This window comes from Bombyx mandarina, chromosome 11 (genome assembly GCF_030267445.1).
Source record: "Bombyx mandarina strain Sakado chromosome 11, ASM3026744v2".
In the NCBI taxonomy this organism is placed as follows: domain Eukaryota; kingdom Metazoa; phylum Arthropoda; class Insecta; order Lepidoptera; family Bombycidae; genus Bombyx; species Bombyx mandarina.
Genome location: NC_143218.1, coordinates 1414827 through 1440340, shown reverse-complemented (window position 1 = coordinate 1440340; position 25514 = coordinate 1414827). Strand labels below are relative to the sequence as shown.

The window sequence follows — 25514 nt, the reverse complement described above, 5'->3', positions numbered from 1 at the left end:
GGTATTCGTATTTAAACGTGTTTGTTGATTTGAAATTAAAACACAATGACCTAATAACAATGTTTAAATAGCACAACGCTGTCACATGCATCCCATAGATAATAAACTTAATAATAGGTTTTTATCGATGATGAAGTTGCCGTTAAGGTATGTCTTGGTACTTATTAACTCCATGGCCTTGAGTTACAGACGCAGAAGCGAAAGAATTTTAAACATTTCCGTTTCCGCAAAAATTTATTGTTTTTGATAATCGCAAGCGGACATTATGTCGGTTAGATTGATCTTTGTTTGGCATGAAAGTTCTAAACGAAAACTTACTCATAAAAAAGCCGTGCTCACCATTCAGTTATATCCGGGCTCCAGTACTGTAGATATGCAGACCCGACCGTATTCCTGCTGCATCAGCTTTCCCATAACCTTATCCATACCATACTTCATTACCATTCCCACTCACTCAGTCAGTTCGTCTCCATCCTTCGCCGCGCTCGTGCCTATCACTTTTCAATTAAATCCAGTGCGAATTATTATATAATTTTTTTTTTTTTAGAAAAAAAGGAGTTCATAGAATTCCGTATAACAGTGTCGGTGTAATCATCATAACTTCTTACCAAATAGCACCAGCTGGTGTGTAATGTGAGGATCTGGACACAATTATAGGTGTAACGACGGAGGGAAGATCTTCCACCGAGCGGGTGACATTTCTCGGTAGACCGACGGTCCCATGTTGTTGTTAGTATCTACGTAAGCTTATCTTGAATATGTAGTAAGAGATATTCAGGCGCCTGTCAAATATCTTGTGTTTGTATGATGGCTACCCGTGTTTTTCGGTAGGCAGCGGCTTGACTCTGCCCCTGGCATTGCTGAAGTCCATGGGCGACGGTAACCGCTCACCATCAGGTGGGCCGTATGCTCGTCTGCCTACAAGGGCAATAAAAGAAAAAGCCCGCCACATTGATGCAGAAGCTCGATTGTTAAATCGTTTGGTCCTAAACGACACCGCTCGATCTCACACGACACAAGAGACGGTCTCTAAGCTACAAAAGCTAGGTTGAAAGTTCAGAGCGTGCCTCAACAGTTATTCCACTTTTTCCAAAGTTTGACAGATTCTTAGGCGGGAATAAATTAAATACCCGAGAGGACATATGAAGAATCCATCCGAAGAGTTTGTTCGCTTGGCGTTGTCACCGGCCGTTCTTGACATAAGCGGAGAAATTGTAAGTTTTACTAATCTCATCGTTATTTCATGTCAGTTCTCAACCCTGTTCTTTTTTTATTGCTTAGATGGGACGAGCTCACAGCCCACCTGGTGTTAAGTGGTTACTGGAGCTCATAGACGTCTACAACGTAAACGCGTCACCCACCTCGAGATATAAGTTCTAAGATCTCAAGTATAGTTACAACGGCTACCCCACCCTTCGAACCGAAACACATTACTGCTTCACGGCAGAAATAGGCAGGGCGGTGGTACCTACCCATAGTCCTAGACGCGTGTGGAAATTACCAAATCAATGGTATGGAAAATGATTCCCTCACATACATACAAACATGCCAAGCCAATAAAGGCAAACCAATTAATACACAATAGAACATCGTCTGAAAATCATTTATTTATTAGCCATCTCTTTCAGATTCGCATAGAAACCAAATCTTGCGTCTCTGTTGCACGAGTGATCCAAGGTTCTTAAGGGTTCACTTCCTGGTTATCGGGATGCATTGACCTTCGAGCCACTCCAAATCCTTAAGCAAACCGCGCTCCTTCAGTATGGGACTCAATGTGTCAAGCACTCTTCGATGGTACGCGTTCACGTATGAAATCTGTAAGCGGTTGAGCTCCGGAGAATTATATTAGAACCCATCGATCACCCCATCAACACCCCCATCGAACCCACCGACATGCCAAAGACATCGCAATGAGCAAATACCAATCAAAATCACGTATGACATCTGTAAACGGTAGAGCTCCGAAGAATTATATCAGAACTCATTGAGCCCCCCATTAACACCCCCATCGCACCCCCCGATATGCCAAAGACATCGCAATGAGCAATTACCAATCAAAACATGTATGACATCTCTAAACGGTAGACCTCCTAAGAATTAGATCAGAATTCATTGACCCCCCATCAACACCCCCATCGAACCCCCCGACATGCCAAAGACATCACAATGAGCAATTACCAATCAAAATCACGTCTGTCATCTGTGAACGGTAGAGCTTCAGAGAATTATATCAGAATTCATTGACCCACCCCCCCCAACCCTCTTCCCGAAGACATCGCAGTGAGCAATCACCAATCAAAATCAAATTGATCGGCACGTCAGAACTCACCTCGAAATCGGTCATAATCTCTGCATCGATACATTCCCTTTGATTGGGCACTAAAGTCAACGTGCTGAAGCCCAAAACGCCTCGACCATCGTAATCGCCTCTCAGGTTCTTCGCCTGGAATAAAAATGGCCGTTGTGAGTTCGGCCATAGATTAATTTGGGTTTTCCTCGCAGCCCCGACTCCGAGCCCTTCGAGTGAAGTGGTCGAACGACCGAATCTTAATGAAGTCGAATCCGGATTCGCTTCGTCACAGAAATAGATGAGACGGCGATGTGTCTTATACACAAGTAAGACTTAAAGGTCTACTTAAACGGTAGGCAGCGGCTTGGCTCTGCCCCTGGAATTGCTGAAGTCCATGGGCGATGGTAAACACTCGCCATCTGGTGGGCCGTATGCTCGTCTGCCTAAAAAGGCAATAAAAAAATGCTGGGATATACTGATGTTGAATGGTGAGCAAAAAAGATGGTACTTATCCCCTGAGGGCTCATAAAACTTACCCTAACACAAATATTATAATCATCGAGCGCTTCGCCAAATTCATGTGACGTTTGTTTACTGGTTTGTGACGTCATAAGATATGTACTATAATACACTATTTACCTTAGGATGATCGCTTCCCTTATCGACAGCCACAATCTCTATTAGATCTTCGTGGCGAATTCCGTATTCGCCGACTTTGTAGAAGCCAGGTTCTGTTTTAAAAAAAAAACGTTTGACATTATCTCCTTCTTGTTAATTTTTTCGGTATGGCAAACGAATTCTTGAATTCTATTGTTGCCAGTGTCGATTTTATAAAAAAAATGGTTGTCTGTAAAGTCGGTATAACGGATAACGTCTTTTAAATTGACGAACATCGGCTGCACGCACGAAAAAAATGTCACGTTCCGCCCGAGCCTCAGCGTGCGAGCGAAAGCGCGGAACAAGCGATAGCGAGGCACGATCGGCCCAAGCGTTGGCTTGTGACACGTTTATCTCTCTTCTCGCGTGACGTCGAGCTAGCAGTTCGAATAGTTTCGCTACTTACGTTACCACGTAAAACTATCGTCCGTAAACCGACTTTACAGACAAACAATTATTATATCATAAAGTAATTTTTAATTATCTATATATGTAACAATGAATTGCTGTTCGTTAGTCTCGCTAAAACTTGAGAACGGCTGGACCGATTTGGCTAATGTTGGTCTTGAATGACATGTGAAAGTCCAGAAAAGGTTTAAAATGTTTAAAATAAATATGAAAATGCTTGGAATTAAATAAAAATAACAATTTTGTTTTTCCTTTTATGCCCCCTTCATCGGACGGATTCTTTTTGTTTGTTTTAAGTTTATTTTATACAAAAGTTTAGGTCTTTTATTTATCGATTGAGGCACTACGAAGTCTGCCGGGTCAGCTAGTAATTGATATAAGCTGTTATTAGTTTTAAATATGTTCACGACATGCGAAATTATAAATAAAAGAGATAACCCATTTTAAATAAATAAAACAGCTCGCACCATTGCTCAATATCTGTCCAACATTCAGTCCAGGATCGTCGGGGTACGGACGCCAAGAGACCCCGGACGGACCCTCGTGCACGTTGAGGTAGTGACCCACGCCGTGACCCGTCCCGTGACCGTAGTCCAGGCCCACCTCCCACAGGGCGTGACGCGCGAAGCTGTCCAGAACGTTGCCCTGCCGGACGAAACTTCGACTTTCAATAAACTCTGACAGATGTCACATTTGACAGCTGTCAAAATAAAATGCTGATGCGCGAAACAAATGTTCAGGGTTACTTATAGAGTAACAACAACTAACACCCGAGGGCCTTTTTTTACATCTACATAATAATATATATTAATGCGTATGGCAAAAACGATGTATGCCTTTTTACAAAAAATACGCGGACGGAGGAGTTTGAAATTCCCGACACTTATATATTTTTTTAATTATGTATGCAAAAAAAATACATTAAATCAATAAATAAAAACATTAAACACACTACCATGTATTTGATACACACACGCATGCATACTATTTGTTTATTGTCAAAATTTTCTTATTGCTTATATATAGTCTGTGGTCAAATTGAGAATAGATTAAATATTTTTTGTCTTTATTCATATTTGCAATGTAGTCTCGGCGAAATCTGTGATTATAGAAGTATAATAAATAGTCTTTGACAATAGAACCATAATAATTTTCAAACTTGTAATTACAATTAATTATAATCGAATATCGACTACCGGGGGATCACTAGGACATATTATTTCTAGAATCGCTTTAGTTAACTAACATTTTAACATATATATTATATATTTTTTTGCCTTTAATTTAAGCAAGGAACTGGCTGGACTATGTAATAAAACTGGCTTACCTTAACGCCTTTCGGGAATAAAGCGCCGCCGATCATAATCTGACCTTTTAGCACTCGAGTGAAGGCATCTCTCTGTTCCGCGGTAGGGTTGCCGCTCATGTGCCGCGTGCGAGTTATGTCGGTCGTGCCATCCCTGAATTTCGTAAACAAAAGCTCTGCTGGATTCCTCATACGCGGTTCCGATGCGTGGATTTTCTATTGATCATGTACCGTAGTGGACGGGACAACTCCAACCAGACTCACAGAGCTCAGTGTGTGTAGTGTGAGTTATTTAACGTTCTCGATAGCGTAAAAGTTAACTCCAGTTTGTATGCAGTTAGAACAGCGCCCCTAGCGGCAAACGTAAGCAAACGTTCCAACTCCATACAAATTCGAGTTAACTTTTACGCTATCGAGAACGTTAAAAAACTTGCACTAAGCAGAAAGACTCTTCGAGCCAAGATACATGGCCAACAATTTTAACACACAATATTCGACTTTGAAAATTTAAAACCATATTTTATGGTTTTTAATCTGCCGGCATTATATCGGGGGGTGAAGACCATTTGGTGTAAGTGATATTTCGCTTAAGACGCGATATTTATCTACGTCATTAAAGGTCCGTTTCATTTGGTATCAGCATCAACAGTTCGATGTTTTTAATTGAACTTCAATTAAGTTTACTCCATTCGAATAGCCGAATAAGTTTTTTTTGTTATGTTATTCTTTCTAAATTTTGAGCTTTAAATGGCTCTGCTGTAAAGTTTCAAAGATGTCGTTAAAGCCAAATAGCTTTTCAGCCTTCGTTTTTTGTTAATATTTTAATATAAATATGTCAGAGGAAGTCTGAAAGTGGCACCTGCGACAGAGAATTTAAGAAGTGCGCGTTTGGGATGGTATGGTCACCTGGTGGTTAAGTGTTCACCGGAGCCCAATAGAGATCTACAACGTAAATGCCGCCACCCACCTCAAGACATGAGTTCTATGGTCTCAGTATAGTTACAACGGCTGTCCAGCCCCTCTATCGCGTTACTGCTTCACGGCAGAAACAGGCAGGATGGTGGTGCCTACCCGTGTGGCCTCACAAGACGTCCTACCACCAATAAACTCTTCTTCGCATTCGACATCATAGCCCAGAACGGTGCTTGGAGGGCCTAAAACAGCGGTCGGGGAACCGGGGTAAAGTACCCCAAATGGGGTAAAATGAAACTTTTGGGGGGTAAAAATTAAAGTTAGGTGAGTAAAAAGTATATATTGAAGTGAAACTTCTTTAGAATCGTTAAATTTTTAGTTATTGTTTTCTTTTCAAAATTATCATGAGGTCTAAAAAGAAGCGATTTCGTTTTTGAAGTTATACTTCTTTAGGCGCGTTATGAAAAATTGATGAGAGTGAAATTTTACGATGCGCGCGCACCGTGACACAAAATTAACAGAAATGAAGTTGCCCACTAAACCGCTCATTACAATACGACCGACGTAACTTGGCGAGTCTGAATATAGCCGCAGGTGAACTTTCGCGCATGTACACTCGTAAAAAAAGTGTTATTCGCATTCATTTTTTAACGTTAAATATTTATTATTAATTATTTAATATTTAAAAAAAAAAAGAAATAAATTTAATAAAAATAAAGTATAACTTCTTACGCGCGTACATACGTACACGCACCCTTTTTTTTGTTCTTCGCCATCGGGTAATATCAACTTACACAAAAATATTTTGGGGTAGTTCTAATTAAAAAAGTTCCCCGACCGCTGGCCTAAACGCACCGACCCCGTCCCACTGTCGGTCCCCACGATGTAACATGCCACCCGAAGGGGGGTCGCACCTGTATTGCCCGCCGGAGTCGAGAAGGAACATGTGGTCTCTCTCTATCACGGTCTGCTGTCCCTCTCTATCGGGGCTGTAGTGTATTATTGCGCCGTTCGCACCGCTGCCCGCTATCGTTCCGAACGAAGGACCCATGAAGTCCTTTTCGTCCCTAACAAATAAAATAAGCTTTATGTTCTTGTAAACGCTGCGAACATGGGAACATATCAAACCAAAAAAAAGAAACAAATTAGTATTATTATCATCATGATGAGGATCCGCCGAGAAACTCAATAGGCTGTGCCTATGGGTTGGTTCACTCGTGGAACTCTTCGTCATAATTGACGAATTCGACGAGGACTGTGACCGGTGCTTGAGGGTCCTAAAAGCACCGATTTTTTTTATTGCTTAGATGCTGCGATGTCTCTGGCATGTCGGAGGGTTCGATGGGGTTTTGTTTTTATTGCTTACATGACGAGCTCACAGCCCACCTGCTGTTAAGTGTAAGTTACTGGAGCCCATAGACATCCACGACGTAAATGCGCCAGCCACCTTGAGATATAAGTTCTAAGGTCTCAAGTATAGTTAAACGGCTGCCCCGCCCTTCAAACCGAAATGTATTACTGCTTCACGGCAGAAATAGGCAGAGTGGTGGTACCTAACCGAACTCACAAGAGGTCCTACCACCAGTAAATGGATCCAGGGAATCCGATAAGACATGTTGGCTTTGTCTTGCCCCGTTGCAGTTGGATAAGTAATTAGCCGTGGCCACGATAAGGGGGTTTTCGTGTCGCGCCGCTTTATCCTACGTCTGTCTGTCAGGAACACAATCACTGATATATAAATAAATAAATAAATCGATTTTTTTTGTCTCTTTTCATACCATCTATACTAATATTATAAAGCTGAAGAGTTTGTTTGTATGAACGCGCTAATCTCAGGAACTACTGGTCCGATTTGAATTCTTTCAGTGTTAGATAGCCCATTTATTGAGGAAGGCTATAGGCTATATAACATCAAGGTAAGGCCAATACAAGTGGAGCACCAATAAATAATGTTTCAAAATAGGGGTTTAAATAGCTCCTTAACATTCTATAATATAATTCAAAAATATTTTCACTTTCTACGTAAATGAAGTGGGGGGAAAATTTAGTGTTATGCCAAAGTAACTATTTCACGCGGACGGAGTCGCGGGTAAAAGCTAGTAAATAAATAAAAAATCGTTTTTTTTTTCTCTTGTCATATAATTACCGATAAAAGCGGAAGATTTTGTATATTCGATTTTCAATACCTACGTGACCTTACTAGACGTTCCTTCCTTACCTCCTAAACTCCAGAAGTTTATCCGAGGCCTGCACCTCGGTGATCTGCTCGCCGCCGTCAATTTGATCGTGGAGCCATCTGAAGAACCTGACCACGGCAATACCGTCCTTGATGTGGCAGTTACGGAAGCCCTGATAAGCAACGGGCATTTGTTCTCATATCCTAGTCGTCGCGGTCTAAAGGATAAGACGCCCGGTGCGTTCGTATCAAGCGATGCGAGTGTGCCGGCGTTCGAATCCCGCAAGCAGATACCAATTTTTTAAGTGAAACTTCTTTAGGCGTGTTAGGAGACAGGGAAAGGACAAAGCGAGCTAGGTCGTTTCTCTTATACACAAGATAAATTTGATTTACGGATGAAAAATGAAGAAAACCAAATGCTACACAGCGCAATAGAAGTTTCACTTCTTTCACGTGTACCAAGTTGCACCCCCACATTTTTTTTTGGTAATATTCACGAATGACTCCCACGTATATAAAGTCGAAAAAAGCAAAAGTTATAATGTGCGCAATTACTGCTACAATTAATTTACGCAATTACCGCTACAATGCCTTTAAAGGCAATAAAAAAAAACCTCTTACTTATACTTACCTTATCTTACCTGTATCTTCTAAGTTTAATCGACAGATCTGCTCTATACGATACTCACTTGCAGTTCGATTTCGTTTTTGACCAATTTAGCCAGTTTCACGGGCGACACCTCCGATATTAAATCAATCGGTCGCTTTAGGACATCAGACTGAAATTAAGCAAACAATGCCGTTGGACAATTGAAAAAAAAAGTACCTCATAAAAAAGACAAAGCCTAAAATACGGGACGTCCCGGGAAATACGGGACGTCTGGCAACCTTATTCACTGCGCCGCGTAGGGCACCAGTGACCTACATAGCAATCAATGTATTTAAAAAAAACACAATTCCAGTTCAAGGTCTAATATAAGAGAACAATTAAGAACTCACCCCGGAGGCGGCTCTGTGGATCGCCTCATTGGCGTCATTGGACAACCAGATCACGTGTCTCCCGTCGCCGCTCTCCGACAGTTCTCGCTGTGAAAACGAAAGCCGACATAAAAAAAAATTGACACCTGTCAAATTTGACAGCTGTCATCCGAAACATAAAGCAGGATCGTCAAAGTTACAGCCTTTGATGTCTGCAATCGAGTAGCCGATAAGGGTATCCAAAACGTCCGACTCCAGTTCCTGGTGAATAATGACAAACCTGACTGTCTGTCTCTTCAGGCTACGAATTTTGTATTGATACGCACCAAATTATAATTTCAGAGATTGCACTTAAACATCGTATCGCTGCTAGGAGCTCTTGGAAGTAGACCTGCGTTCTATTTTGGAGGGTACGCCGTTAGACGGAGCCGCCGAGGCTGTCACCTAGTATCCCGGAGGTCGCTAGTCCTCTCACCCAGACTGATATCCAAGATCCATCCATCCATCATTAACGAACCACTGAATAATGCTCACCGCCATTTCCTTTAAGCCCTCCAAAATGTCCCCGTAAGGTTTGCCTTTGATACTCTCGACGCCCTCCTCCCTTAGGTGGTCCGTTACGGAGGGGGGCAGTTGACCGTCGCCCCAGTACAGAACGACATTGGTCTCCATCACGATCAAGTACGAAAAGAAGACTGGGTTGTATTCGATGTCGGAGCCGCGTAGGTTTAACGTGTCTGGAAATTGAAAAGTCAGTACCGTGATGGAGTTACTGGTGGTCCGGAGGCCTGACCAGTTTCACCAGGATACGTGGTAGCTCAGCTACAAGGGTTGGGATTTGCTAGAACAGCTCAAAAGCAGCTGCTTCGGAATGACGGCCCACCGAGAGGACACGGCTGATGTTAAGGTCAAATCAATTCTCCACAACACAAGTATTGAGGAAGTTTATGTAGTAAATAAACCATGATGACAGAAGGAAGTTTCTAGTTCGAATGAGAAACATCTGTCTTGTCCAAGTGTTGGTTTAATACTCTTCTCTTATTACATGACTTATATGTACTACACTACACACAAACAGAACGTTTTCGTGAACGAGTGACCTCCAGTTAATGACGTGCCACCTCTCCGATAATTAGTCATCCAGCCCTATGTCTCTTTCATGTGAAATCGTCGTGACTTAAAGGATAAGACGCTCGATGTATTCATCTCGAGCGATGCGATCCGGTGTGCGTGCCGGTGTTCGAATACCAGTTTTAAGGGTAGGACAGCCGTTGTAGTTTAAAAAGTGTGACTTAGAACTCATTTCTCGAAATAGTCGCCGGCATTGACGTGGTTGATGCCTCTATAGACATCCCAACTATTGTTATGTGGTCAGTGAGATCTATATCCCACTGACCACATAACAATAGTTGAGTGTTCTGTGGATATGGTTGAGCTGATACCATCATCTCGTTTTTACCATCGCACCGCTCGCCAGGAATAGAATTCATCCATACTACCTGAAGCCACTGCGTTCACCCACAATGCGTTTCCAGGGATATTTTTTGCCACGTAACATCCGGCTTTGGAATGAGCTCCTCTCCACGGTGTTTTCCGAGCGCTATGACATGTCCTTCTTCAAACGAGGAGAGTACTTAACGGTAGGCAGCGGCTTGGCTATGCCTTGCTGGCGTCCATAAGCCACGGTAACCACGGACAAAGTTGGACCGTGAGATCATTCCCCACCTTAGCAAACAAAAACCTATAAGCATTACAAAATGCCTACACGAATTCAGATCAAGACTTTTGCAATGCACGATTGCTTCGCAGCAGAAATAAGTTAGACGGTGACCACTCGGGCGGGATTATAGCACGCCGTGCTTCTAAAAGCTGATTGGCGATCGAGGATCTTGGTATAGCGCTGCTCTAGTCTTACGAAGCCCGAGAGGAGATATGAGAGGCTGCTGAGATAAACCACAGAGTCAAAAGCAAAAGACATGTCCCATTTAAAGTTCTCTGGTCACATGACTTACAAGCAATATCGTCTAAGGCCGTTAGGACGAGGGCCGAAGCTTTCTTCTCCACCATCTTCCGTCTTAATTCCGCGATCTTCTCTCCCGCTGTTCTGCCTGAGAACGAGAAACTTCGCTTTATTACATTTCTCCTTCAGTCACATCACATCTGTGTCACAAATGAAACTGAAACTACTTTGAAGGATTGTCGCGGCCTGGCTCTAAAGTCGTCGTGGCCTAAAGGATAAGACGTCCGGTGCATTCGTGTTTAGCGATGCACCGGTGTTCGAATCCCGCAGGCGGGTAGAATTTTTTCTAATGAAATCCGTACTTAACAAATGTTCATGATTTACTTCCACTGTGAAGGAATAACCTAACGTGTAATAAAAGTCAAACCCGTAAAATTATAATTTGCGTAATTACTGGTGGTAGGACCTCTTGTGAGTCCGCACGGGTAGGTACCACCACTCTGCCTATTTCTGCTGTAAAGCAGTAATGCATTTCGGTTTGAAAGGTGGGGCAGCTGCCGTTGTGACTATACTGAGACCTTAGAACTCATATCTCAAGGTGGGTGGCGGCATTTACTTTGTAGATGTCTACGGGCTCCGGTAACCACTTAACACCAGGTGGGCTGTGAGCTCGTCCACCCATCTATGCAATAAAAATAAATAAATAAACGCTCTGTCCCTGGCCTTGCTGACGTCCATGTGCTATGGTAACTACCACCATCAGGTGAGCATTATACTCGTCTGCCTACAGGAGCAAAGGAGTAATCTTCGATGATTTAATAAGTCTAGCAATCTTTTATTTTTAACTATTCTAGTAACCTCGAGGGGTTATACTAAATTCGCAGAATTAGTAGGTGAGCTCACGGGGCTCTAAGCTGACGAGGTTGCTAACACTGACCCTAGCAAGAGCCGTGCTTCGCAGGATCTACCACCGGATCGGAAACGCGACCCACTGAGAAGATCCGGCGAGAAACTCAGTGGGCTTTAATGTATTATTTTCCCTACCTATGTTGATGGCCTTGAGAGGCTATTTCAGCTTCTCCTTAACGTGTAGGTGAGCTCACGGGGCTCAAACCAGAGTGTTGCTAACACTGACCCTAGCAAGAGCCGTGGTTCGCAGAATCTACCACCGGATCGGAAATGCGACCCGCTGAGAAGATACGGCCAGAAACTCAGTGGGCTGTGATTGTGGGTTAATTTACTCGCCGAGCCTTTCGTCGCAAGCAACGGGTTCGACGAGAACGATGACCGGTGCTTGAGGTACCTAAAAGCTCCGACTTGGGTTCGTACCTAAGGTATCCAAGGTATCCATATAAATCCTGTATATTCGCTTACCAGTGTAGCGGACGTGTAATGGCGCGAGTTCATTGTGCGATCTCTTAGGCGCCGGGTCCCCAAGTTCAATCCTGACATCATCCACGAGGTTGTTCGAAATCGGCACTAGTTGAGCGCTAATTTTCTTTAGGGCAGTCTATTTTTATAACAAAATGCGTATGTATATAATCTCTCTCTCATATAATCTCATATAATATCTCAACTTATTAGAAAAAAAAAAAGTGTGGTGTCGGGGGACACCGGATAGGAACGAAATTCCTTATTATAAAAATATTAATTTTAAGTTCTATTCGAGGTATAAAGAAAATAATTTTATTATTCGGGTATACATTTTTTAATATGATTTTTTATTGATAAAAAAAAAGATATTCCAAAACAATATAGTATACACTAAAAACAATAATCATCGAAATCGGTTGGCGTGATATTGAGTTATCTATTTGTCGCGCACGTCCTTAATGCAAATTTGAGGCTTATATGGTTTTCTCATGGATACCATTATCAGAACTGGACTAAATTGAAATGAGACCATACGGAAAGCGTCAGCTTTCTAATAAAAAAAAATCTTCAAAATCGATTCACCTAGTCAAAAGTTATGAGGTAGCAAACATAAAATCTTACGTTACGGACGTTTTTTTCCCGGTTAGGGTACCTCTCCGCATCGTCCCATAAGGAACTTCGTTCCAATTATATATGGTAAAATTCTAGATATGGTCACTCGGTCACAAACTAGGAATCCCTGCGGGAACCAGCACCATTAAACATACTTTATGGGCGTTTAAATGTATACATGTAGGAATGGAATGACAGATATGGAGCATGACTGCGTGAAAGAGATAGGAGATGTCGTGTCAGAAGGTAAGAGAGATGGCGAATGAATGTTTGACCTATAGTTTTCTCTTAAGCCAGAGAAGGAATGAGGGTAGTTAATCGATGCAACGGAAAACAGACGTGTATATTTTATTTACTTTGCTATAATAAAGACTGAAATAAAATAAAATTCGTGTGAAGCAATTAACTGTTTTATTGACCCAAATCGAATAGAGGATCCTACATATTATGTTAATGTATATAGTAAATATTCAGTAAGCATCCAGCCCAAGAGTAAACAAAACTGTTCAACGCACAATGTTTGCTCGATGTGGGAATCGAACCCACGACCCTCGGTACGAAAGTCAGGGGGGCTAACCATTGCACCGGCGAAACATTCGAATGAAGGAAACGTTTGGTTTTTTTTTTTATTGCTTAGATGGGTGGACGAGCTCACCGCCCACCTGGTGTTAAGTGGTTACTGGAGCCCATAGACATCTACAACGTAAATGCGCCATCCATCTTGAGATATAAGTTCTAAGGTCTCAAGTATAGTTACAACGGCTGCCCCACCCTTCAAACCGAAACGCATTACTGCTTCACGGCAGAAATAGGCAGGGTGGTGGTACCTACCCGCGCGGACTCTCAAGAGGTCCTACCACCAGTAAAAAAGTATTTGACTGGATTGTGTGTTAATTAGCTTAGAAGTCGCTCAATAATGGCTTATGAGTACGCGTAATCATTACCACATTTTTGTAATTAAATATGTAAGTACAGTGAAAATTTCCACGACTGAGTAATAGAATTGTGTAATAAAAAGTTTATGTTGAACAATTTAAAAGTATTGGTTGTCTGTAGAGTCGGCTTACGGACGATAGTTTTACGTGGTGAAGTCAGTAGTGGAACTATTCGAACTGCTAGCTCTGACGTCACGCGAGCAGAGAGATAAACGTGTCACAAGCCAACGCTTGAGCCGATCGTGCCTCTCTGTCGCTTGTTCCGCGCTCTCGCTCACACGCTCAGGCTCGGGCGGAACGTGACACTCTTTCACGCGTGCAGCTGGCGTTCGTCGATTTCTAAGACGTTATCACGACAAAAAACTAAGAGATACGTTTGAATATCATAGTCGAACTAACAATCAATTTACACAACATTTCCTTGTATCCTGTCTATACCGGGAAGTTTATTAGGGCGAAAATTTTCAAAACTATTGTCGCATCATCATCGAAGATAACGACGTTCAAAGATTCCCATGACACGCAAAGAAACAAACACACCGAGCCAATAAGAGGACCGTGCTAATAAAATACAAAACTGCATAATTACCGGTGGTTAGGTACCCTTTAGTCGCGGAAAGTTCACACAATGACTGCATTATGTGGTTGAAAAAGCATCAAAGTCCTCTGGTGCGGCAGATAACACCGCGTGTTTCGCTCGGTACTGGAGGCGACTATGTCTACCAGTATGAATTATATTCAAAGACGGACTTTTGTAAGGCCTTTCAGGTCTCATGTGCAGTGTAAGAAGTCCAGTATTGTCTCGAAAAGACCTCATACGCTGAAAGTCCCTCAAAAATGGTCCCACAGTTAACCAGTTAAGAATTACCTCCTGTCACACATAGGTCATACAATGTGGTTTAAATGATGGTCGTCCCATTTCCGCACTCCGCTAGATCATTTGAGACCTGTCGAGTCTCATGCCAAGAGTTTCAGAATATTTACATACCTGTATCGGAGTCCATTCGTCTCTGGTCATCGTTTGGGGATCCACGCCGACTACGTCACCGTCTTTGAGGTTCGAGGCCAGCCATTTCTCCAAAGTGGGAGTGTCCGGTAGTGCTGTAAGAAGACGCAATTTTCGGTTACCAACTATTCGTTTTTTTTGCTTATCTGTCAGTAGCCTTAAGGGGATATTGTGGGTTCACACCATGACTAGCATCTGCCCCAGCAGAGAGCAATACTTCGCCGGTTCTACCATTAAATCAGAATCGGGACCAACCCATAAAAGTTTACTGGAAACTTGGTGCGTCGTGTCTCATGGGTCAAATTGCACGTCGAACTCTTCCCCGCATTCGACGCGTTGGACGGGACCAGGGACCAGCGCATGAAATCCCATAAAGCACCGAGAGGCCTCAAGGGAATATGGCGGAGACGAAGGCGGTTTTTCACTGCCCCCCTCACCTATGTCCACTAACACCAAGTCCTCAACAAGCAGCCTAGAGCGAGACAAACTACTCACTCTGTTTCATTAAAGTCCACGCTGACAAGTCGACCTCTCTCTCAAACTGCGTGTAGTATCTACCGTCGGTCCAGACGAGAGCCTGCGATGACGTCACAACTGCAGTGCCAGCCGACCCGGTGAAGGCGGTTATCCACTCGCGCCTGGCGTCCGCTGGATCTATGTACTCCGACTGCAGGTAGACATTTTATACGAACATCACTGGTCTATCACTCTGAATTTTCGTCACGATAGGACGTACTGTAACACCGCTTAAGTGATAACTTCTTGTGGAAGGGTAAAAAGCTTAGTTACGTAACGCGTTACGGTGCCAGTCTATATGGCTTCCCTTTCTCTCTCATATTGCTGACAACTAACTGAGAACATATGTAAATCTTAACTATTTATATATCTTTTTCAATTTATGTTACAATTTTCTTTACATTAGGTATTTTTCAGCTTTGTCTCAAGTTAAATTTCAATATAGTTCCACATAGATTAGTTTAAGTTATCACTTCTGTACAGCGTCCAGAGATGCACATTTTTTATTTGTTTATTTACAATTATAAAAAAAAAACGATTATAAATATCTTATTTCTAAAGTTGGAACAAACCACACACAATTCGCGTATTTACATTCAAATATGTTAATTCGTTTAAAAGTTCACCGCGGACAAAGAACGTGACATGAAATGTTACACGACTTACATTATGAGCATCGGCGGTCGGTATAATATAAGCTGCCAACACGGGACGCTGACTCGACATTAGCGCTCGGAGCGCTTGCAAGCGCTGTAGCGACATCTCGCCGCTGCGATCTAAACGCGTTCCAGAAATACAGATAGAATGAAAAAAAAATTCGATCATAGTCACAGAAGATGTCGTAACCATAAGCACTTCTAATAAAGGTTACTGTGTCTCAAAATTGGCTAACGGGTCAAAGAACTCATGTCCCACTTTGCGTTCACAACGTAAACGCCACCTGCATAGCAACATGAGGTCTAAATCTCAATAGCATAACGGCTGTAAAAAAAAAAATCTCGGGCCGGGATCCAACCCTTGTACGAGCTAATTCTACATTTGAAATTTAAAAACAATCCATAGATTATAATCAATTACCTTTGCGTTCGATAGAACTGTTACTGGCCAAAGCGCCTTCTGTCAGGCTACTAAAAAAAAGCAAATTATATATTATGATTATAATTTTGAAAGGCAATTCGAATCGAATAGTCCGCTTTGACACAACTTTAGCTACTGTGTGCTTAGTGCGAGTTTTTTAACGTTCTCGATAGCGTAAAAGTTAGCTCATATTTGTATGAAATGGGATCGTTGCGTACGTTTGCCGCTAGGGGCGCTGTTCCAACTGCATACAAAATTGGGTTAACTTTTACTCTATCGAGAACGTTACTAAACTCGCACTAAGCACACCGGTGGTAGGGCGTATTGCAAGATCGTACCGGTAGATACTGCGACAAAGCCTCATCAGATGCTTTTAAAAAATAAACGAAAATATCGTATTGCTCCCGTGAGCTCATCTACTCGTCCGGGCATAGCTAGAATAACGCCCTAGACTACCTACCAGCGAATAGGTAGGGGAAAAATATGAATTTTAGGTTTTTCCATCCATTTTTCGTCCATTTATTTGAGAGCGCGGGCTTTAGATGTTGTCACCACACGCCACCGATAACACTCTAGTTATTGATTTTTTTCAATTCTCCATTCTTGTGATAAAAAAAGAAATGTCGTGCTCGTATTATTATTATTTTACACTTTGACCTAACCTTAGTGACGCGGCCGAGACAGATAAAAAATATTAAGAATTAATTTAAAAAATACAAAAACACATTCTTGAACCGCAAACCGAACTAACAATTAATTTTATCGGGTTTATTTTAATCTGTTGATGATATCTACCGATCAGGATATTCGAGCGATGCTATGAAGTTATGTTATCCTCATCGGTTCTTGATGCGTGTACAAATTTTCGAGTTAATCATCGGGCATCTTCAAAATCGTCTGCCAGTTTCTCGCTGGATCTTCTTAGTGGGTCGCGTTTCCGGTCCGGTGGTAGATTCAGCGAAGCACTGCTCTTGTTAGGGATAGTGTTAGCAACGTCCTCAGGTCAGAGCCCCGTGAGCTCACCTACTCGCGCGGTTACGCTGCCATAACCCTTTATGTTACCAGCATAAGTAGGAAAACACAAAACAAGCCTTCAAAGTCGTTGACAAATGACATTCAAAGGTTAAATGTACTTAATACATATCAGCGGTGAAAGGCTAAGTAAAGCCGAATTTACATTACGAAATTAGTGGCGTGAAATTAATTTCGTGACATTAGTTTTACCAACAGTTTCACGTGTAATTTAATACTTTCGTAATGCATGCATTAATTTCATGCATGTAAATTAGTTTCGTGCCCTGCGCGATTGTTTGGTGAAATTAGTGTCATGCAACTAATTTCATAGTGTAGACGCGACGTGAAACTAATATCGCGAAAGGGCCTGCGCTGTGCGGACGTGTGTATTGTTAGTTCGGACGCGCTTCAAGCGTTGAAAATGGCAAACCAATGATGGAGTACAGAAAAAAATATAGATCTTATTAATGAATATCAATGACAAGTAAAAAATCAAAATTATCTTCACTCATTCGAAAATAGTTTTTATAACTCTCAGGATCTTCATCTGCTAATTCAGAGACTAACTTCATTGCACCTAAATGCCTTCTTGTTGACCATCCTCGAATCTACCAACTTTTTTTTTTCTTGATAGTCTTTTTTTAAGTTTATAGGTATATAAGCATTTCTTTAGCTACATTGAATATAGCAAATTATAGCTTTGATGCTGAAGGCGCCATGGTTACTGAGATACTGTGGCTTTCGCGACACTAATTTTTTAACGAAATTACTTTCGCATATATCGAAACTACTTTCGTGAAACTGAGCTCAACATGCATGACACTAATTTCGTAATGTAAACTCGGCATAAGGTTTAAGCGACATTTTTGCAACTTTACCGGAGAACCATTTAAAGTTTAAGCATTTGGAAAAAAATTACATAACAAAAAAAAAACTTCTGCAGCTATTTCAAATGGAATAAACTTAATTGAAGTTCAATTAAAAACATCGAACTGTTGGTGCTGATACCAAATAAAATGCACCTTTAATAATTACAAAGATAAATGTCGCGTATTGAGCGAAATTACTCTTAAACCAAATCCCCTTTCAGTCCTCGATATAGCTAATGAAAGCGTGTTAAAAAACTTACCATTTGACTGTTAAAATGGCGATCAGTGCGACGGCTAGCATTTCGTTATCATCACTGAAGCCAGCACAATCGAATAATTGAAAAAAAACACGCTATTCACATTCGACATGGACGTATTATAAAGTACTAGGGAGGCACTGTAGTATAATAGGATATATCAAAAGATTTTACTGCCACCAACATAACTAGACAAGAGTTGTTTTTTTTTCCTACCTATGCTGATAGCCTCGAAAGGCTATGACAGGGTAACCCTAACGTGTAGGTAAGCTCACGGAACTCAAACCGGAGAGTTGCTAACAATGGCCTTAGCAAGAGCAGCGCTTCGCAGAATCTACCACCGGATCGGAAGCGCGACCCACTGAGAAGATCCGGCGAGACACTTAGTGGACTGTGTTTATAGGTTAGGTTACTCGCCGAACCCTTCGTCGCAAGTGACGGGTTCGACAAGAACACGAGTTGTAAGTCTCATTTCTATAATACAACGGCTGACCAAACCTTTACAACGGAATTACTTAATTTGTATTCTCGGCGGCAATTTGGGCGAACTTTTGTCTGTGTAGCATCCGGGAAAACACCTTAAGCCTGCAAGATTTAGATCCCTGCCAGACCGCCAATTAACAATCGATTATTACCTATAGATTTTAAAAGATGAGATTGTTTTGTGTAGGGATTGTATATAGGTTGTAACCTTAACAGTACGCTAACGTGTAAAAAGAGTATTCTCTTTCACAAATAAAACTTCCCTGACGAAGGACATTTCGTCTTTTCGCATTAAAAGTGTACAATTTCCAAAAATATTCGAAATTGAGTTAATATGGCGTAAACATTTGGTATCACCAGTATTTTTCTCATAAATACTGTCAAAAGAGAGTAGTTTAATTTTAGTTTTTTTTTAGTTTACCTATATTTTGGCTACTATTAACAAAATTATTACATAATTTTATCTTACTTTAAAATACAGATAATTAATATAATATAATATAACTGATAAAAAAAAAAAAAAAAAGTTGCAAAGATGATTAATATTAAAAATATCACATGTTAAACCTTTAAAACACTCTCCTGTAAGATTAGTAAGTTTTGAGATTATACAGTTTTCATGCGAGAAGACGATTTATGAACTTCATAAACTTCCGTTTCAAAGGCCTTTTTTTAAGATTTATTTAAGTAGATCAAATACGGCCCTGCCCACTGTATATGAATGAATGAATGAAGATCTTCCTGCTTATTTAAGCCGTTGTACTGTAAAGTTGTTGTAACTATACGTGAGACCTTAGAACTTATATCTCAAGGTGGGTGGCGCATTTACGTTGCGGATGTCTATGGGCACCAGTAACCACTTAACACCAGGTGGGGTGTGAGCTCGTCCACCCATCTAAGCAATAAAAAAAAAAACAGACCTTGTGGGTAGCGGCATTTACGCTGTATATGTCTATGGGCTCCGATACCCACTTAATACCAGGTGGGCCGTGAGATCGTCTACCCATTCAAGCAACATAATAAATAAAAAATGTAATAAACAGTACAAGGTAATATACTAAATTAAACAAATATTGTAACTTACCAGTTTTTTTATTTTATTTTATTTACACAATATTTTTTTATTTGCTAACTTAGGATACTACTATTTTTTTTAATTATCACAAAATATGTATTTTCTTAATTTTTTTCGTTATCATACAAATTTCATTAATACTCTATGTTAGTGTGAAGTTTTTATAGTTAATTTATCAAACATAATTACAGTTATACGTTGCTAAGCCTAAGGAAGCTTGCAATACATACTGGCAATACTAAAGCAATAAGATAATTCTACTACAGTTTTCGACAATTCCCAAATATTGTTCTAAAATCTTTGGAAGCTCTTTCTTACAGTATCAGGCCTTTACCGTCTGCTGGTAAGGCACGTGACCCCGCACAGGCAGGTACCACTAGCCTGCCTATTTCTGCCGTGACGCAGTAATGCGTTTCAAATTGAAAGGTGGGGCAGCTGAGGCCTTAGAACTCATTTCTCGAGGTGGGTGACGACATTTACGTTGTAGATTGATCTTGATTTCTATGGGCTTCAGTAACCACTTAACACCAGCTGGGCTGCATGCTTCACCTCCACTAATATTAGCAATAAAAAAAAAACTGCAAGGGTAAAATTATATTCATGTAATCATTTAGTAAAAATATCCTCACAACATAATCCTAATTAAATAACTTCCAATATTAAACACTACATTCCTCATTTTAATGATAGTCAAATGAGACACTGTGGCTTCAGGTCTCACGCTTAAATGGTTACCTAGCTGACCCATTAAGCCAGTAGTACTTCACTGCGGCAAATGAAATAAAAACTTAATATACACGTAAGAAACACTCCAAACTTATATTTATTCTTCAGCAGTCATTGTTTACAACCGTTTGCTTTTACGTTATCGAGAAATTTGAAATGACTTTAATTTAACAAATGTTAAAACCACAAGATTCATTCTATTTTATTCTAATTCGCTTCTTTGTTTCTCTATTGTAACATATTAAGTCAGTAACTCATATAATCTTATTATTAAAATTGGAAAGTGTCCAGAGTGAACACCCAGGGTTGTTGTTGTTGTTGTTGTCCTAAGGCACCCCGCTGGTACTTAGGGCCCTCATCAGTTGTCTCCACTCGTGAGGGTACTCGTAGTAGCAAGTATCAATGGCAGAAAAACTTGTTTAAACAGTTAAATTTGTAATAAAAACTACCACACAAAAAGGAATAGCATGTAGTATTTCAGTGATGTATAGGAATTGTTTTGTTTTGAACTGTGCATATACATCAAGAATAGACTTAATATTTCAATTTTGCTAAACTTAAATTTACATTAAGAAAAATATTTGTATAATACTGAAATTCACTTTTTATATTATTTGACAACCCTAACTTGAGAGATTGTATACATACTTAGGCAGTTATATATGTTTTAATATTAAAAGAAACTCAATTATCATATAATAATGAAATGAGACAATTTTGGTCAATCTCATAATTACAGAGGCAGAGTGTATTAGGTAGTTAGTTTAGTGTTAGAAATATAAGTGATAGGCACAGTCTAAGCAAGAACAGAAGTGGAAACATTTCTGAAGGGACCTTCGAGCTTAAAGATCGTGTCGGTCAGTGCATTGTGACACCACTGCATTATATAGGGTGTTAATAGTCTATTACAAATTTAAACAGCACAAAAAACGTTAAGTTAACTATACCATTTACTAATTTATGCATAAATATTAGTCAACTTCATAGATCATTAATGCGAGACTTTTCGGAACAACCATAGATTTTATCAAGATCCAGAATTATAGTTCATTATTTTCAAAATATACAATCCGAAATATATTAATCAAATTTAATTATCTTTGATATATTAAGGAATCACGACACTGCTGTGACTTTGTTTGCATAAGCGATAAACACTTATTATCCCATCCTCATATATCAAAATATTTATGTACTATATATATTTATAAGGACACTTCATATATCATTTATTCTAAGTACAGTTTAGACATTGTATTATTTTGCTTTAGGTTTTCTTACGTTAATCATTCCATAAAGCTTATTTTACATTCAAATACAAATAAACACCATTATTATTATACACTGTGATATGGTGTTCAATTTTAGTAAAATTTCTTATTTATTTTAAAAGGCATCGACTAGTCAAAGCTAGATTTTAATTTAACAAGATCATATCATTGTACGCTCAATGTATGAGAATACTCTCTCCATTCACAAAATCATGTGGTTTTAACATTACACACATTAAATTTCATAATAATGTGCATGCATTTACAATATTTTTATTATGTACAAACAAAGCCTTGAAAACGGTCCATGATATTTCTTTCTTATTATATCTGGTTACATAATCTGAAAATAAATAATATCTATCAATATATATTTTTTTAATTATTTACTATTACACTTTAAGGAGTAACTTCAGTTGAAAAGACATGATTAGCAAGGGCCTTTTCAGGGTCTCAAGGTAGGTGTCGACATTCATATTGTCACGTCAATGGGTTCGGTAAACATTCAATTCGCTAGCCAGAAGGGCTATTCCAACTCCGCATGGACCAGAAGGTGAGCTCACAGGCTCAACCTGACAACATTCCTAACACTTCCTCCACAGAATTCCTAACAAGAGCAGTGCTTCACAGAATCTACCACCAGATCGGAATCTCAACTCACTGAGAAAATCTGGTGAAAAAATCAGTGGTTTGTGTTTATGGGCTAGTTCACACATCAAACTTTTTGTCGTAGTAGATGAGTTCAATGAGGGCAATGACCAGTGCTTGAAGAGACTATTTAACATCTGTTGGGCTGTACGCTCACAGTTGGTTAAGCCACTTATGAAATAAACAAATAAGGAATTATTACTTGGATTTAACTAAAGCTACTTAGTTGGTAACACATGGTATCACACATTTGGTGTCTATAAGCTCCAGAAAACAATTATAACCAGATATTGAGCTATCCTTCAATCAAAAATAAGCAGCCATCAGCCATTAACTAGGATTCCCGGTAGTATTGAAACTGGAGACTGATAAACATAACTACACATATTTACATCTATATACATATAAACCAAACGAATAAACCTGTTCATCACAACAATGTCTGTCTGTCTTTTAGCACTGTCCATAAGGTTCAGAACGGTTTCTTTTACATTAAGTTACCATTTAAAGTGCAATTAAAAATATGGAGACATTGCAACATCATGTAAATTCATGAGTATTAAGCAAAAAGTTCTTAGTTCAAATTAGCATGGACATAAGTGGCAAAATAGCAGTTTGAAAAATAAAGCAAATTGTCATAAAAAAAAAATCACTCACCTCAGCATTCCATTGGCGCTATTGAGTTAGAATTGTCTCCATAGCCGCTTAAACTACCTTGAAACTCTATTCCACTTATCTGACTCTCAGCATTAAAACTAGCACTGTAAGAGTCGTTGCTGGGCGCATGAGAAATTTCTAGATTGCTGTCACCAGCGTCGATGGCCGTACCAGCATCAGGCTCTGCCCAGTTTATCTTAAACCGCGTCACACGGGGCGCTGAAGCTAATATATTACGCACTACTTTATCAAACTGAGGCTTAGCTGGTGTATTCTCTCGTATTTCAGATTCGCTTTCACTGTAGTCATTATTTATGAAATAGCCTACTCTCACGAACTCCTGTCCCCGATACGAACACGTTAATAATACGACAGTAACTCCGAGAGCGTCATTCTCCGGTATTTTTGTGACGTCCGGTGGTGGCGCTTGAAATACGAACATGTGTCTTCCCTCTGGGATTGGTCCAACGTAAATTGTGTCTAAAACTTGATCGTGCTCTTCCGTTTCCGCAGAACCAACGTAAATCATCTTCCATTCCAAATCTTCTTTGAGTTCTTCGATGCATTCAAAGGTTAACTCGAATTGAAACGGATTGAGAAATGGGCTTGGATTGTCTAATACAACTACATTGGTTATATGAACTTTGGCCATGTTTCGGTTTTCTTGAATTCTTTTTTTAACTATAACCACACACACGTTTCACTTTTAATAATGTTTTTAATCTCAAAAAGTCCAGACACTGTTTAATTCTCGCTGAAGATCGGTGAAAAATGACAAATTATTTTGGCGGTTGAAATGGTCACGTGACCAAAATATGTGTCGACTACAACGCCGCGACGGTATTTTGTGAAACTAAAATAAAAAAGTTAGACGATGTCAACTGACTTTGCTAGTCATGAAGTTTTGGTTTATTTTTCTTTGTAATATATAGTTAATGTTGATTAAACAAGATATCAACATAGTTTCCCTATTGCGAATAATTCAAAAGGTGCTTTCACTTACCTTTAATGCAATTCTTCTTTTGTTTACTATGATAATAAATATACGGTCGCACTGAACGTCAAGAATTACCATAAACTAGAGATAACAGAATATAGACTAGATAGGGTCTAACCACAGAATACGTTTTTCTGAGTACTTCGAGACTCATGGAAAAGTCACTACATATGCGTTACATCATACATAATATTTGAGACGTCACATGCTAAATCAAAGTGTACTACCAATCCTACTTTATTTATTTTTATATTTAAAATTTTTATTAATTTACACAGAGTTGGTGCTTATGAGGGTGGAAAAGTATGGTTAAAAATAACATATTACAATGCAAAATGATAGGTCACTTAAGTTTAACAAGACTCAACAGTTTTTCTCTTGTTTTTCAATGCCGCAAGCTTTTTCCGTTAGTATTCCTGCCAGTGTGGAGTTATGAAATCATAAAGTTTTATTATGGATGTGATGATTTTTTAGAAATTGTATTTCTGTTTATCAGTGTAAAATTTTGATTAAAAGAAAAAAATGCAGATAATAATAAACTGGGAATTCTGAAAGAACCTAAGAAGGCACGGCCAATGATTATTTCATCTTCCCACATGCTTGCACTTTTAAAATCGCCACCGTTATTACCCATTAGGCTAAAGTGACATTGATTGAACAACATGTACTGTTACACTGAAGTAGGAAACCTATGGAAATGAAACGTCAACAAAAAATTCGTGCCACTGTGACGTCATCTGGCCACAAAACATGGCGGCTTTAGTGCTGCCCAGAAGATTTTAATGTTAGTAGGTTTTATCGATAAACGTTCTTGGCTCATTTTATTTTAAAAATTGTTGAGTGAATGTATTTGTAGAATTTATACTTTAATAGGAAGTAAGTATATTGTAATGTGCAAAGATGATGTGATTTAGATATTATGTGAAATCTAAGACGAGTTCGTGCTACAAATTTGCCAAGTAAACGATATGACGATTTTTAAAATTTGCTACACTGATTTTATAAAGTTGTCGTTTGCCGCAAAACATAAAGATATGGCGTAGTACAGTGCCATCTGCCCATTTCTAGCATGCTGAATGTTATCGTATTTTGAGTACGTGTTTTTATTAGACTATTACAATCTATTTTAATTGTTTTGCTGACCTAAAGTCCGTAACACACTACCGCAGCCCACCTCAAGGAAGGTACGCCGCACCATTTGAATCACTCTCACTTGAGAGTGATTCAAATTTTAAACTTATCAAGGGACCGCCTGATAAAAAAAAACACCTACAGAACATTTATTCGTAATAAAATTACAAACGTCATTT

The 25514-nt window shown here is 39.8% G+C and overlaps 2 protein-coding genes across 5 annotated transcripts; both read right to left on the bottom strand.

Moving 5' to 3' along the window:
- Window positions 1-1589: 1589 nt before the first annotated feature.
- Window positions 1590-24303, bottom strand: ApepP (Aminopeptidase P). Of its 4 annotated transcripts, none has more exons than XM_028179220.2 (17): window positions 24211-24303; window positions 16208-16257; window positions 15797-15906; window positions 15110-15281; window positions 14597-14709; window positions 12062-12197; window positions 10740-10835; window positions 9262-9464; window positions 8749-8835; window positions 8439-8528; window positions 7792-7922; window positions 6488-6640; window positions 4683-4815; window positions 3823-4000; window positions 2930-3021; window positions 2330-2443; window positions 1590-1815 (listed from the first exon to the last, which is right to left on the bottom strand). In XM_028179220.2, the coding sequence occupies exons 3-17, from the start codon at window positions 15890-15892 to the stop codon at window positions 1690-1692; spliced, it is 1920 nt and encodes a 639-aa protein (XP_028035021.2). In that variant the 5' UTR covers window positions 15893-15906; window positions 16208-16257; window positions 24211-24303; the 3' UTR covers window positions 1590-1689. The 4 variants fall into 4 exon arrangements, with proteins under 4 accessions (XP_028035021.2, XP_028035022.2, XP_028035020.2 ...); XM_028179221.2 differs by having other exon boundaries at window positions 16208-16254; window positions 24211-24284; XM_028179219.2 differs by lacking the exon at window positions 24211-24303 and adding an exon at window positions 18351-18445.
- Window positions 19904-24046, bottom strand: asf1 (histone chaperone asf1). The gene is made up of 2 exons (XM_089731238.1): window positions 23208-24046; window positions 19904-22245 (listed from the first exon to the last, which is right to left on the bottom strand). Exon 1 carries the CDS (start codon window positions 23857-23859, stop codon window positions 23209-23211), a length of 651 nt encoding a protein of 216 aa, XP_089587364.1. The 5' UTR covers window positions 23860-24046; the 3' UTR covers window positions 19904-22245; window position 23208.
- Window positions 24304-25514: the final 1211 nt, after the last annotated feature.

Coding starts and splice junctions, on each gene's coding strand:
- ApepP (XM_028179219.2), bottom strand. CDS start 18,391: ATGCTAGCCGTCGCACTGATCGCCATTTTAACAGTCAAATG. Junction 15,907..16,207: donor CAGTTCTATCGAACGCAAAG/GTAATTGATTAT, acceptor GAACGCGTTTAG/ATCGCAGCGGCGAGATGTCG. Junction 14,710..15,109: donor GTGGACTTTAATGAAACAGA/GTGAGTAGTTTG, acceptor GTCTTCTTACAG/CACTACCGGACACTCCCACT.
- asf1 (XM_089731238.1), bottom strand. CDS start 23,859: ATGGCCAAAGTTCATATAACCAATGTAGTTGTATTAGACAATCCAAGC.